Below are 15,418 nucleotides of genomic sequence, written 5' to 3' on the forward strand. Positions count from 1 at the left end.
AACCACAACCTCAACGCGCAACCACAACCTCAACGCACAACCCACAACTTTAATGCATAACCACAACCTTAGCACATGACCACAACTTCAATGCATGACCACAACCTGCTTCTCCAGCCCCAATATAAGAAACTTTCTACTAATATGACTATCAACAGCTGACTGAGAAAGAAATCTCTTCAGAACGTGAAATGATTAATATCTTCAGAGGTGAAGAGCTAGCCAAAGATGGCTGACTAATGATCGATCAATGATTAATTCTTGTCTTACGCTGAATTCCCAGATTTCCAACATTCGGTAACCTTGGAGCGAAGCTCTTGAATTCCCACTCACTATAACTCAATCTCTTTCTCCTGTTGAAATGTTCCTTTACCCTATCTCACCCTCCCAGTCTCTCTCTGGTGGCTTGATGTCAAATTGTGCTTGATAATTGCTCCCGTGTAATATGGTGTGAAGTTCCATTACGGGTGCTATACAAAAGCTAGTCATTGTCATTGTAAAGTGCCAAGGTCCTTAGTACATTTCTCACAGAAGTTAAGAATGAAAGACTCAGTAAATCAGGCTACATTGGTCAGATGCTGTGATCAGTTTCTGAACAGCTGAAGGTTACAGACAGAAGGGCAGATAGAACTGAGCAACCATAACAAGAGCACAGAGTCATAGAATCCCTACAGTGCTGAGAGGCCATGGGGCCTGGACCAACCCTCTGAAGAGCAATCCATCCAGACCCAGCCTCATAACCTCACATTTACCACAGATGACCCACCTAGCCTGTACATTCCCTGGACCCTACGGATGTTTGAGCATGGCCGATCCATCTAACCTGCACATCTTTGGACTGAGAGAGAAAACCAGAGCACCCGGAGGAAACCCACACAGACAGGGGGAGAACATGCAAACTGCACACTTGTGGGGACTCAAATTGAACTTCGGCTCCTGGCAATGCTATCCACTGAGGCACCATGGTAGGATGCTAGCATACGTACAAGAATAGCTCTTTTGGCACACGTATGTGCCTGTACTCCAACTTAATAAGATCATGGCTGATCTGATTTTAATCTCAACTCGACACTCCTGCATATCCCAGATAATCTCCACCACCATGGTAATCAAATTGTGAGATTACTCTAAATTTCAATAGCACGAAGGTAACGTTGGGTAATCAGTGCTGCCCCGAGATTTCTCATTCTGCTAGTCAAGCAACATTTTAGTTCAAAAGCTTGTGCATACTGAGCTAATGCTCGAGAGAAAACAAAGATAGAGATCCATTCTTCAGCCTGACGTTTCACATTGGCATCGGGTTCAGTAGAAAGTACCTTAGAAACCTGTCCATCCATGCACTACGTCTTTTGCCTGCACCAAATCCCACTGAGCTCACTCACCTACAACAGCCTCCAGTCCAGCAAAATTCACACAAACTCATTTCACCCCCTCACCCGATTGGTGAAATCTTCTTCAGTCCTCTAACCTTCAGAGATTTCTGGGATTCTCCAAATCTGGCCTCTTGTATATTTTCTACTATTGGCCAAAATACCCTCCCTTCTGAAGCCCCCTAATAGCACACTCTCCTCTTTGAAGAGGTTCCTTTAAAATTTGCCTTCTTGAGCAAGCTTATATCTGTGTGGCCAGATATCCTCATCCGGCTCAGTTTCGAGTTTTGGCTGATGACTCTCCAAAGAGGACTTGATGGATCTCAAGACACTTCATTCTTCCATTTACCCATCTTGCTCTGTACCTTGACCCTTCACCTCTCATCCCATCCAATGAGATGATAAAGGTCAATCTACCAGCTGCTTCCTAATGGTGGTTCATGTGGAAGTCAACCCAACTTTGTAAATTGGTAACATTCTTTAATTTATGATGTAAACCTCACTGCAGTTAGTTGAACACAACAGGCAGACATTTCAGTGCTGGCAATAAGGTGCAGTGTCTTTCATGCCCAATACAGGCTCCATTTATCTATTCAGGGGAACAGCAAAGATCAAAGAGAATGACACAACAAAGAGTGGGGAGGTCTGGTGTCCCAGCCAATACTCAGTGTTTAATCAGCCCTACAACAGCAACTTGCACTTGTCTAGCACACTTAACGTAATCAAAACATTTGAAGATGTTTCGCAAGCACACAAACAACATTCGGAACCCGGTTCAGGTCAGAGCAGGTGAGGCTGGTTTTAAAGGAAGCACCCTAAAGCAGGGAAGAGATGGGAAAGGCTCAGGGAAAGAATTGCAGAATTGGAGTTGGGGCCAATGGTGGAAAGCTGAAAATTAAGGAGTTATCTTGTCATTTGAAAGCAAGAACTTTAATTTATACAGTACACATTGTGATCCCAGAGCACATATTTACAACCAACGAAGTGCTCCTGAGCATTGGAATGAAGTGTATGGGAGCTTACTGTGCACACACTGGCTCTTCATTTTGGATCGTAAAACAAAATGATGGCCTGTCAAAACTGGAGCTGCAGAATGCTCTGAAACAGCCGAAGGACGTGAAAGACGTTTTATAAATACAACTTCACTCTCTTTTAGCTCAATATCAAACTTTACAGGACTGCATTGCAGTTACTGCTTATTAAGTTCGGTGAAAGAAATGCTACATCGAGGCTTTTAAAAAGAAAGGTCACTTTGCCAATCATCAACACTCATCACTGATGTGAAATTATGTGAACTGTGCTCCCTCAGATGAGTGTATCCATCATTTGATATTACCTTTTCTGACAAGCCCAAGGTAGTCCTTGCAAGGTGTGAGATGCAAGGACCTTTACTATCTCTGCTTACATAATTTCAAGGGGCGGTTTTCTGTGTTCTGATGGATTGCAATGTCGACTTGCGCAGACGGCTGCTCAACTCTTCTCCCTAGGCCATGTACCCATTTTTGATCTCCTCGTATTTTAAAAGCATGCCTAGCAGTCTTCTGTGATGCATTGAAGGGGAACAGGATAAATGTGATGGGGGGGGGAAGAAAGGAATGTAGGATGATAGAAAGACGGAGAGAGAGGAGGAGCAGATTGGTATGGAGCATAAATATGCAACCAGTTGGGCCGCATGACCATTCTCAAATTTTAAAATCCAATAAAATAACAAGTGATTCCGTACACCTCCATTTTCAGAGAACCTCACAACCCCATGCAATTACACTCAATTAAACAGACTTGATCCATGAACTCATCAACACAAATGACCAAAATCTAGATTCACTGTTGTCACAAGAACTAGATGCATCTGCTGCCAGCAGAATGGAGCACCTGGGTTGGATGATTTGACAAGTCTACTGCACAGCGCTCTGACGGAAGTTTGATGGGTCAGAGCTTCTCTGAGGACCACAAGGTGAAAGCTTCTGGACAGTGGATATGTCCAATGGCCTGGTCATTCCAACTGTGGACTATAAACATACTCTGTAGCCCCTCACCAGCCCAGTCCAACGCAAAAATCTATTCGATTTCAGCCTCCTTGAATATTAAAATTCAGCAACTCCACCACTCCCTCCCCCCTTCCTGTGCTTTGGGAAATCCTGTTTGCAAAATGTACGCAAATACATTCACACGACGTTACATTTACACGTGAAATACATTCACACACTAGGTGTGATGTACTGGTAAATTAATTTAACAGAACAGAGTTGCACATCCTTGGTCTGAACCCTGCCCCTGATGCAGCAGGATTATTTACTGAGTGTTACAACTACTAGCTAACTGCTCAACAACCTGGTTAAACTCAGCGCTGGTTCAGATGAAAAAAGGCACGGAATCGTTTGCTTCCAGTTCCACCTTTGTAGTTGTTGCTCAACGGAATCCTGTCCTGGTCTCAATTGTTTTGCCAGCAGACTGTTCTCTGGTTTAACAGATGGCGCTCCGACAACGGCAGGTTGAAGATATTCAGTTCAACTACATCACATTTTTAGTTCACTTCAAGAAGCAACACAGAGAATCAAAGGGGTTTAAAAGATAGTTCCCAGGGCTATGGGGAGAAAAGGGAAGTGAGACTGATTGGAAATTTGATGACATGAGCACGGTGGCCTCCTTCTGTACCATATGATTCCTAATTCATTGGAAATTCACAATGCATCAGTCTGGTTCAGCACATCTCGGTCCTGTACCTGCGATCATCAGAGAATGACTAGAGTCTGGGGAACACCTTGAGCCATAACTTCCACCTCTTCACCGACGTGGATATAGACTGGCATTCCTGCATTGTCACTGGGATCAAAATCCTGACACCTCCCTATTTAACAATGTCAGCACTGCAGTTTGTTGCAGCTCAGAGTAAAGGCTGTCACTGTTGTGTAGGATCTGAAAAGACCTGAAAGGATTACTGCTGAGTACCATCAGTAACACCCACTATGACGATGTCATATGGACTTGTGGCCAGAACAGCTGAACATCTGAAAGGAGTGAGAGTTGTCTTATGGTCCTCCTCAAAATCTTTGCTCCAAAGTGGATTATATCAAGTAACTTGCAACCAGTTGGTAAAATGCAACAAACTATGTCTTGTTAACCTCAAGAGACTTCTCGAGATAGACCAAGATGTGGTTTCCCTCTACCGTACCAGACCAGACCATGTTTCCTTCACTGAAGGAGGATGGAGACACCAGGAATATCAGCATATACAGAGAAGTGAGCTGGTATTCTCCTGCAACACTTACTGAGGACAACCACAGCCTGCCAAACTAACAGATCAGAGTGTTTATTCAGTGGGAAACAATGTTCCAATTCTGGCTATACTATGGCAAGGAATAGAGTAAAGTGGAACCAATTCCCTGACCCAAATTAAACTGGGAAGTGACCTTATATTAAATAAAAGCTCTGATTATTTCCAGTCCTGTTTTGTCGCAATGCCAACGCATTAAAGCTGATCTACAGCATCGGCTTGCAGCTCACAAACTGATAAGGTCAAGAAACACAATCAAGGCTGATGTAAAAATTTGTAATGGTAACAGCAGTATTCTATGCTAATTTCAGAAGGTTCAAGCCATGAAATTATTAACCTGTGAAGGAGTGAAATAAGATTAGACAGGGCACATTTCCAAAGAGAGGTTTCCAAGAATCCCATCCACATGGCTGCTCCAGGTATGGACATTACTGTAGTAGCGGGCAGGTAAAGCTGTGCCCACTGTGTGGGCTAGGAGCAGACCTTTGTGAAAATCATCTGCCTTTACCATAGTCTACTCCGATCTTATCCTTCACGCTGCACAGTTAGTGAATCAGATGGAACTACTATTGATTTCTTCAAAAATGTATTTCATTATATTGTGTAACTTCTCAATTAGAATTAATCCCAACCTGGGAGTACCTTCTTTTAGTTTATCGATGGGCTGTGGGTGTCATTGGTAAGGTTGGCATTTACTGCCCATCTCCAATTGCCTTTGAGACAGAGATTAATACAACCGAGTGGCACACAAGACCACTCGAGGGGTCAGTTAGGAGCCTCACGTTGCTGTGGGTCGGGCTAGAGGACAGACTCTGTCAAGATGATCAACAGCTTTTGAAAACCCTCAGGGTGGGCTTCTCTCCGGATGGGTAACTTCACTCTGAATATCAGCTTTAAAATTCCAGACTTGATAATTTTATCTCAATTAACTGAAGTTACGTCCCCCAGCTGTTATGGAGGAATTTGAACTCATGTCCGGGACATCAGGATCATTAGCCTAGGAACAGACACTGCCACTCTTTTCATTTGCTTTATGAATTGGACAAAGGTCACAGCACGACCCTGAGGGGTTCGGAGGTGCAGGTCTGGAAGGCCATCTTATGGATTATTAATTTTTCATCTTCAGAGGGCCACAAAAGTAAGCCAACAATTCCACGACAGCGAGGTGTCTCAGTACATAAAGGGCTGTGTGTAAAAACCAGATTGGAAGGAGACATGTACCGAAAGAACTCTCACCCACACAGGAGTGTCAAAGGCCTCTGACAGATTGTAAACCATCTTCTGCAGACAGGCTGACAGACAGAAAGAACAATCAGGATAAAGTCTTTGCCAGGGGACATGGAAATGAAGACCAGACAATGCGATAGCACGACAGAATTTGAAGAATATACAGTATTATAAATCCCAGAAAAGAGTCAGCCCCACTTCACCGGTGAAACTTTTTCACTCTTCCAGGGATGTGGGCACCCTCCAGTATTTGCTGCCTGCCCCAGACTGACCTCAAACTGACTGGTTTACTCAACCATTACAGAGGGGCAGGAAATGGGGCACAAAGGCAGTGTGGATTCAAAAAATCTGAGAGGGGTAATTTGGTAAACAAGTCTCAGCAGAAGCCTTATCTTCAAAGATGCACAGGCTAGGGCGGATCAGTCATGCAAAATTCTCCCATGGTGTCCAGGATTATACAGGCTAGGTGGATTAACCATGCAAAATTCTCCCATGGTGTCCGGGGTTATACAGGCTAGGTGGATTAACCATGCAAAATTCTCCCATGGTGTCCAGGGTTATACAGGCTAGGTGGATTAACCATGCAAAATTCTCCCATGGTGTCCGGGGTTATACAGGCTAGGTGGATTAACCATGCAAAATTCTCCCATGGTGTCCAGGGTTATACAGGCTAGGTGGATTAACCATGCAAAATTCTCCCATGGTGTCCGGGGTTATACAGGCTAGGTGGATTATCCATGGAAAATAGGAGGTTACGGGGCTGGAGGTCTGGGTGGGATACTCTTTGGAGGGTCACTGCAGACTCAAGGGGCCAAACAACCTCTTCCCACGCAGTAGAGATTCGGTGATTTTAAGGCAGGTAACAGCCGTCTACATTGTTGTGGGCCTGGTGTTGGATGGAGCTAGATCAGGTAAAGATTCCTTCCCATAAGCTCACTCCTGAACCAGGCGGGACTTTACAACAGACGATGACAGTTGATGTGTTTACCATCGATGATACTCTCTTTCAATTCCAGATTCAGTCAGTGAAATCAAATTACTTCTACTGCTGTGGAATAGCACCAACCCAGCACTAGCTTGGGCCTCTGGATTACTCGTCCAGTGACATCATCACTACACTACCACTTCCCTCCAAACTGTGTGAAATGCGGAGTAAACTAGATTAGATTAGAAACTTGCCCTTCGGCCCAACAAGTCCACACTGAACCTCCGTAGAGCAACCTACCCAGACCCATTTCCCTCTGACTAATGCATCTAACAACTGTGGATAATTTAGCATGGCCAATCCACCTAATCTGCACATCTCTGTGACTGTGGGAGGAAACCGGAGAACCCAGACACGGGGAGAATGTGCAAACTCCACACAGTCGCCCAAGGCTGGAATCGAACCTGGACCCTGGTGCTGTGAGGCTAGCTGCTGAGCCACTATGCCACCCCCAAGTTGCAGAAGATTTAGCTCTGCACTACTGTTAAGCATTATGATCAATTATTGAATTGTGTGACAGTGATCATACATTGAACATTTCCACTTAGGCACTTTACAACCTCTCAGATTCCAACCTGAGCGCCACAATTTCAGAGCATGTTCGCTGCCCTCCATTCCCCTGACATCAGCACCATCCCCCAGCTGTGCCTGAACTCAGCACAGTGGACCTACGTGCTTGTTTCCACACCTCGACTGATACCCATTTTCCTCCTCTATCTCTCCTGCCTTTCTCTTTCGCTCTGAGCCCCTCACAGTCTGTTCACTTGCTCCTCCTCCGATGTCAGTAGGTTAAAAGAAAACCGACAACTTCCCAAATCCTTCCCAGTCAGAAGAGGAATCATACCAGATACAAAACGTTAACTCTCATTTCTTTGTCCACAGATGCTGCCACATCTGCCGAGTCTCTTCAGAACTATGTTTTTATTTCAGATCTTCCGTATCCATGGTACTTTGCTTTTCTATAACTATCAGTTGTATATTTTGAGGGGTAATTTACAAGACCATTCAACAGGGTGATCAAGAATCAACAGCAATGGGTCTGAAACACAAACACACACAGGTGAGTGACCTCACAGAAGAGGTACATAGTGCTCTTGGAACCTGCTGTGACCTATAGAATAGGGAACCTCATAACATGGTTAATATTGTCAGGAGTTGACTGACACGTCTTTTCAGTTTTGTTGGAGTTTGTATCCCCTGATTTTGGTATGATAGCTTGGTTGGACAGTACACACACAGTAGGAGTAGCAGGAGGCCATTCAGCCCTTTGGGCCTGCTCCACCATTCATGGCAAATCAACCAACCCAGTCCCCCGTCCCAATTTCTCTCTATACCCTTTCATCCCTTTAACCTCAAGAATTATATCTAATTCTTTCTTGAAAACATTCAACCACTTTCTGTGGCAGAGAATGCCACAGGCTCCCCACTCTCTGGGTGAAGACATTTCTCCTCATCTCAATCCTGAATAGTTTATGATTAGATTAGATTTGTTTCCCTACAGTGTGGAAACAGGCCCTTCGGCCCAACAAGTCCACACCAGCCCTCCGAAGAGTAACTCCCAGTCCCGTTTCCCTCTGACTAATGAACCGAACACGATGGGCAATTTAGCATGGCCAATTCACCTGACCTGCACATCTTTGGACTGTGGGAGGAAATCCACGCAGACACAGGGAGAATTTGCAAACTCCACACAGACAGTCGCCCGATGCTGGGATTGAACCTGGGGCCCTGGTACTGTGAGGTAGCAGTGCTAACCACTGAACCACCGTGCCCTCCCGTATCTTTAAAAAACTGTCACCCCTCAGTGCCAGTCATCGGGAATATCCTTCCTGTATTTACCCTATTAGAATTTTATAGGTTTCCATGAGATCCTCCTCGCATTCTTCCTAATACTCCTGAATCCTTCTATATGTTTATTGTACTATGGCTATGTTAAAGAACGTAGGGAGATGGTGGGATAGCTCAGTTACCATTACAGCTCATGTGAAACAGATGAACAAGTCTGCCCGATCACCCAGAAACAAATGGTTGCAATGAGTAAACCAGACACATCATCAGCTTAACAGGAACTAGGTTTTCAGCTAATGCTTCAGATGCTAGATCTTTCAGGACACGAGGCCAGGACAAGCTGACTGAAAGGATACCATGTGACAAGTTTCTCTCACTTTTGGTGCAAAGCTTAAACAGCATAAAGACGGGCTTGCATTTACATAGCACTTGTTATAACTTCAAGCCATCTTGATGTGCAGTTATGATAGTAACAGAGGAAGCCAATTTGTACGCAGCAAGCTCACAGCAATGTCCAGATAATCTGGTTTCCAGATGTTGGTTCAGGAATAAATTTTACCTATAAACAAAGATCATATCTCTCTGGCTTTTCCTTGAGGTGGCTCCACATCGTCTTTTGCATCCAACCAGCAGGGCAGGATGGACCTTGATTTAATGACCTATTTGAAAGATGGAACCTTTGACAGTGTGGCGCTGCCCCACTACTGACCATGGAAGGGTAGGCCTGGATTTTGCGCTCAGGTCTCTGTAGGCTTGACAAAAGTGAGGATTGCAGATGCTGTAGACCAGAGTCAAGATGAGAGTGGTACTGGAAAAGCACAGCAAGTCAGGCAGCATCCAAGGAGCAGGAAAATCGACATTTCGGGCTAAAGCCCTTCATCAGGAATGAGGCAGGGAGCCTCTGGGGTGGAGAGATAATTGGGAGGGGGGGTAGGGCTGGGGAGAAGGTAGCCAAGAGTACAATAGGTGGATGGGGGTGGGGATGAAGATGATAGGCCGGAGAAGAGGGTGGAGCGGATAGGTGAAAGGAAGATTGGGAGATAGGACAGATCATGAGGATGGTGCTGAGCTGGAAGTTTGGAACTAGGGTGAGGTGGGGGAAGGGGAAATGAGGAAACTGGTGAAGTCCACATCGCTGCCCTGGGGTTGAAGTTTTCCGAGGCAGAAGATGAGGCGTTCTTCCTCCAGGCGCCGGGTGGTGAGGGAATGGTGGTGGATGCGGCCCAGGACCTGCATGTCCTTGGCAGAGTGGGAGGGGGAGTTGAAATGTTGGGCCACAGGGCGGTGGGGTTGATTGGTGCGGGTGTCCCAGAGATGTTCCCTGAAGCGCTCTGCAAGAAGGCGTCCAATCTCCCCAATGTGTAGGCTTGGGGCAACCCCAGCTCCAAGGTCCTGATTCACAGGTGAGTGCATTACTCAATCATGGCTGACATTCCAGGGGATTTCCCATGGAGCAGGAAATACCAATGCGGACTGCTTATTGCTTTTGACATTTCTCCCAACAATCAGTTGGCCTTTCATCTCCAATATCTGAACTGTTCCCACTGCCACCCCACCAAGGGGAGGGAACCCTGTTTCTGCTCATGGTCTTCGTAAGTGACAGCATGTGGAGAATTGGGATGGATAAATTGTATTGCCTTGAATCATGGATGGGTCACGCTTCCCTTACCTGAGGAATTCCCAGGCCAGGAATACCCAAAAACTACATTTCAAAAGAAAAAGATAACGCTGGAACTCACTGGCAGCCTCAGCTGATCCAAAGTTGGCCTGTCCAAATGGATTTCTAGCACTGGCATCCATGCTTGGCCTTCTTCCCAGTCCGCTAAAGAATCCTCCGCCAGATGCCTGGGAACCAAACACTGACTGTGCGCTAGCAGGCTGCAAGGAAAATGTGAAAATTCAGCAATGCCCTACTTTCAGTTTCTGACAAAATTATTGAGGTGTCTAGCAGCAATGAACTGGCGTTTGTTTGGCACTTTAACACAGTGAAGTGTCCCAGGGCACTGCACAGGAGGCTTATCAGGCACAAGTGATACACCCAGCCATGGGAGGAGAAATTAGAGTCATCGGTCAGTTCGCCAAGCTCTGCAAACTGACCGCCAACTCCAACCACAACCTGAGCCACAGATCTTCATAAAACCCTGAAGGAGAAATTAGGGCAGGTGACTGAAAGCTTTACTAAAGAAGGATGGTTCAGGAGCTAATTCAAGGAAGGAAAAATATAGAGCTGAAGAGTTGGGTGTGCGTGGAATGAAGAGATATTTTGGAGCGTAAGGTCTAAGGTACAGTCACCAATAGAAGATTAAACAAAATTTGGATTTAAGGAGCGTAGAAACCTTCCATGCTGCACATCTCTATGACTCTCTGACTTAACCCTTTGGAGGTTGCAGAGACAAGATGACTAAGGAATTTGCTAATGGAGATGAGAGTTTTAAAATGGAGGTCGACTGGGAGCCAGTGTTGATCAGTGAGTGCAGGATTAATGAGTAGGTGGGGCTTGGCAAGTGATGGGTAGAGGTTTGGACAATTTAAAGTTTCCGGAGGGCCATAAACAGAAGGTTAGGCCACACGTGCTGTATATGCCATATAATCCTACAATATCTAGACTATTTACATTGTCATCTCAACACAATTCCACCTTTAGAAGGACTGACTCACCTCTGTACACAGCGCTAGCATAAACAGTACAGCAACTGTGGGAGAACCAGCACATCAGCAAACATTACCCCAATAGAAATATGTTGTATTTCAATGGGGTATAAAGCCAAACAAGTAACAGAGCTGATTATTTATTTGCTGTTCTACTTTAGGCCACAGCTTCATACATGTTTGAGAGTCAGAATTACGAGTAAAGGACACGGGAACAGTGAGAGACCGTTCAACCCCTCAAACCTCTCTGAAATTCAAATAGATCATAACTAATGTCTATCCTAACTCCATTTACTCACCATGGTGCCAGACCACGCGATACCCTTGCTGATAATCCTAAACTGCACTCACTCACAGGCCAATATATTCAACCTCAATGGAGACAGCCATTCAGTTTCAGCAAAGTGACACATAACTCGCTCAGCTTTGCATTCTAGACCCATCTTGATAAAAGCCAAGATTCAGACAGTCATTTTAAATACTGTCTACTAGCGTTTCATGATTCTGGACTAAATTCCTCTGCTCCTCCAAAGTTGCTAGAACTCAGTTGAGAAAATGCCTCATTCAATCCCAGGTCCTAATTGAATGGCTGTGCACTTTTCCTACTGTGTTCCACCTGCCACAGATTGGTCCACTCAATTAATCTGTCACTTTGCAGGCTGATGTCCTGAAGGTTGGACCAAATGACCTGTTTGTGCTGTACGTCCCACATAATCCGATGTAAGCTACAATGTATAGACTACTTACACTGCCACCCTGACTTGGTGTTGTGGGCAAACATGGATACATGGCTCCCATTCTATGTCACCATAGCTGAGGCGCCAGTACAGAGCCCTGAGGAATGCCACTAGTCACCTCTGGACAATGGGCATCAGGAAGCTGCCTGCGTACATGTGCAGTGGCAGCTAGTGAGGTGGTTGAAAACATTAGCCACCTGCTCCACCGCTCAACTCGCTCCGCTCAAAGGAAACAGAACACTCAGGAAAACCAGAGGGGATTTTGGTAGCAGCAGGAATGTGTTTATCAGCTGGCTCACAGACAGAACCACAGCATTATTCCAAGCAGGCTGATGTGATGGAGGCGTTGAAAAGATCAACAGAAAATGCTGGAAAAGTACTCAGTAAGTCAGGCAGCAGCCGCAGTGAGAGAGATGCAGACAAGGCGGGTATTTTAAATTGATAAGCTTTCAACAGAACTGGAAGAAATTTGAGATGTGGGGAAGGAAATAAAGGGGTGGGAGGTATCGAGAAGAACATGAGAGACAAATTCCCAAACGGGAGTGAGGGTGTGGACCAAACATTTAGGTTTGCCAGCACGGATCAGGAATGGTGGTGTCAATCAGACACTCTGGCCAGAAAGTCGATCTTCTTTCAAGCTAACTTGTCACAGTCACAGGATGTACAGCACAGAAACAGACCCTTCGGTCCAACCCGTCCACGCCGACCAGATATCCCAGCCCAATCTAGTCCCACCTGCCAGCACCTGGCCCATATCCCTCCAAACCCTTCCTATTCATATACCCATCCAAATGTCTCTTAAATGTTGCAATTGTACCAGCCTCCACCACTGGCAGCTCATTCCATATACGTACCACCTTCTGCGTGAAAAAGTTGCCTCGAGGGCTCTTTTATACCTTTCCCCTCTCACCTAAACCTATGCCCTCTAGTTCTGGACTCCCTGACACCAGCAAAAATACTTTGTCTAATTACCTTATCCAGGCCCTTCAGGATTTGATAAACCTCTATAAGGTCACCCCTCAGCCTCCAACGCTCCAGGGAAAACAGCCTCAGCCTGTTCAGCCTCTCCCTATAGCTCAAATCCTCCAACCCTGGCAACATCCTTGTAAATCTTTTCTGAACCCTTTCAAGTTTCACAGCATCTTTCCGATACAAAGGAGACCAGAATTACATGCAATATTCCAACAGTGGCCTAACCAATGTCCTGTACAGCCGCAACATGACCTCCCAACTCCTGTAATCAATACTCTGACCAATAAAGGAAAGCATATCAAATGCCTTCTTCACTATCCTATCTACCTACGACTCCACTTTCAAAGAGCTATGAACCTGCACTCCAAGGTCTGTTTGTTCAGCAACACTTCCTACCAATGGGTTAATTTTGCCACCCTGATTAGCTGCTGAGCTTAGTACACTGATTGACTAATTGAATACTTCCTTGGACATGCTAGTAATGGAGGAGGTAGTCTGAACATTCCCTGGGACAAGAGGTAAAACACTTCAGCTGCACAACAGCTCAGAGGCTCCGCTAGGCTTATGACTGCTAACTCTGACGAATCAATGCAGTCTTCAAACTATTGCAGACAAGAGCTTTGTTTCTACTGAACAACTGTACCCTTGCAGTGTTCTCTCAATGCCAAGGTGCGCAGTAATTGAGAATGTGCTGTGAAGAACTCAACAGGCCGCAGGCAACAGTTGATTCCTTTAGGAGTTGAACAAGGACAATCATTGAGGGATTGTGTGGTGCAAGAACCAGGCCTCGTACAACAAGGGGAAATCAGAGGGCTGCAGAGGAGACACAGAACTGGCATCAAAACCAGAGGAGAGAGAGGCTTGTTTTAATACATGAAATGCAGTGGCTGCAAGATTAATAGAAGCAGACTTATACAAACACAGGAATTTGGTGTAAGAGGCCACTCATCCTGCCATTTTTAAGGTCATGGCTGATCTGATGACTCCACATTGCTGTCGATCCTGATAACCTTTGACACCCGTTGCTTATTAAGAATCTGTTTATTCTGCCTCTACAAATTTCAAGGGGTCTGCTGTCACCGTTTTTTGAAGAATTACACAGATACGTGACCCAGCCCGAGATGAAAACTTCTCATTTCTGTCTTTAAAGGGTAAGCCCTTATTTTCAAACCAGTGACCCTTAGTTCACGATTCCCCCCACATCCTTTCCAGATGCACCCTATCAGACCACTCAGAATCTTATACTTTCCAATCAGTCACCTTTTCACTCTGCTAAACTCCCAGTGGGTACAAGCCAAATTTGTTCAACCTTTCCTCATATAAAGACAGGTATGATGAGTTTAGTAAATCACTGAACTGCTTTCAATGTCCCTACATCCTTTCTTAAATAAGGAGATCTGTACTGTACTCAGTACTCAAGTTGTGGCCTTACTTGGGCCCTTCATAACTCAGACGTATAACCTCCCGATTTTTGTATTCAATTCCCTCACAGCAATATCCTGTTAGCTTTCAATTAGCATTCCACAGTAACTCTCAAAAGGAAACTGGATAAGTGCTGCCAGGGAAGGACCACTCCTTCGAGAGCCAACACTGACTCAAATGGGCCAAATGGCTTCTTTTATGGTCAGGAAGGTGCGATCAGAGGTGGTGCTTGGTTGTAACTGCAATGACAAACCAAATGAGAGATTGTCTTGACAACAGTGTCGCTGTTGCATTGAGTGTTAATTAAACGGTGACCATGCAATTCCGCGAAGCTGCTTGGGAAGAGACAACTCAGTGGCTCCAGGTTGATTGGGATCTTACCTGGCCAAAGACATTAGCACTGCTTGTGGACTGACCGAATACAGAGCCTGCTGAACTGCCAAAACCTGCAGAGTATAAGGAGGAACAGCAATTAGGAGGTGAAACCATGTCATGAGCTCACTTTCTTTAACCAATTTTAAGCTAAATAGATACATCTGAGTCACAGAGCATAGAAACAGACCCTTCGGTCCAACCCGTCCACGCTGACCAGATATCCTAACCTAATCTGGTCCCACCTGCCAGCACCCAGCCCATCTCCCTCTAAACCCTTCCTACTCATATACCCATCTGGATGCCTTTGAAATGCTATAATTGTACCAGCCTCTACCACTTCCTCTGGCAGCTCATTCCATACACGCACCACCCTCTGTGTAAAGCTGCTGCCCCTCAGGTCCCTTTTAAATCTTCCCCCCCCTCACCTTCAACCTTTGTCCTCTAGTTTTGGACTCCCCTGGGGAAAAGACTTGACAATTCACCCAAACCATGCCCCTCGTGATTTTATAACATGTTTGAAAATCAAGAATATTTATCCTATCATTCCCTTTCACAGAGGCAATTGAGTATAGAATCATAGAATCTTACAGTTCAGAGTCAGAGTTGTTCCAGTTTCAAT

The 15,418-nt window shown here is 45.3% G+C and overlaps 1 protein-coding gene across 1 annotated transcript in view; it reads right to left on the minus strand.

Annotated features, from left to right (window-relative positions):
• Positions 1 to 15,418, minus strand: part of nup214 (nucleoporin 214) — a 115,457-nt gene that overhangs the window by 15,527 nt on the left and 84,512 nt on the right. The window contains exons 30-31 of the mRNA XM_043719712.1: positions 14,806 to 14,870; positions 10,384 to 10,522 (exon numbers count right to left, since the gene is read on the minus strand). Of these exons, the coding sequence (XP_043575647.1) occupies positions 10,384 to 10,522; positions 14,806 to 14,870 (204 nt within the window). The remainder of the gene's footprint in view (positions 1 to 10,383; positions 10,523 to 14,805; positions 14,871 to 15,418) is intronic.

This window comes from Chiloscyllium plagiosum, chromosome 30, assembly GCF_004010195.1.
Source record: "Chiloscyllium plagiosum isolate BGI_BamShark_2017 chromosome 30, ASM401019v2, whole genome shotgun sequence".
Taxonomy (NCBI): domain Eukaryota; kingdom Metazoa; phylum Chordata; class Chondrichthyes; order Orectolobiformes; family Hemiscylliidae; genus Chiloscyllium; species Chiloscyllium plagiosum.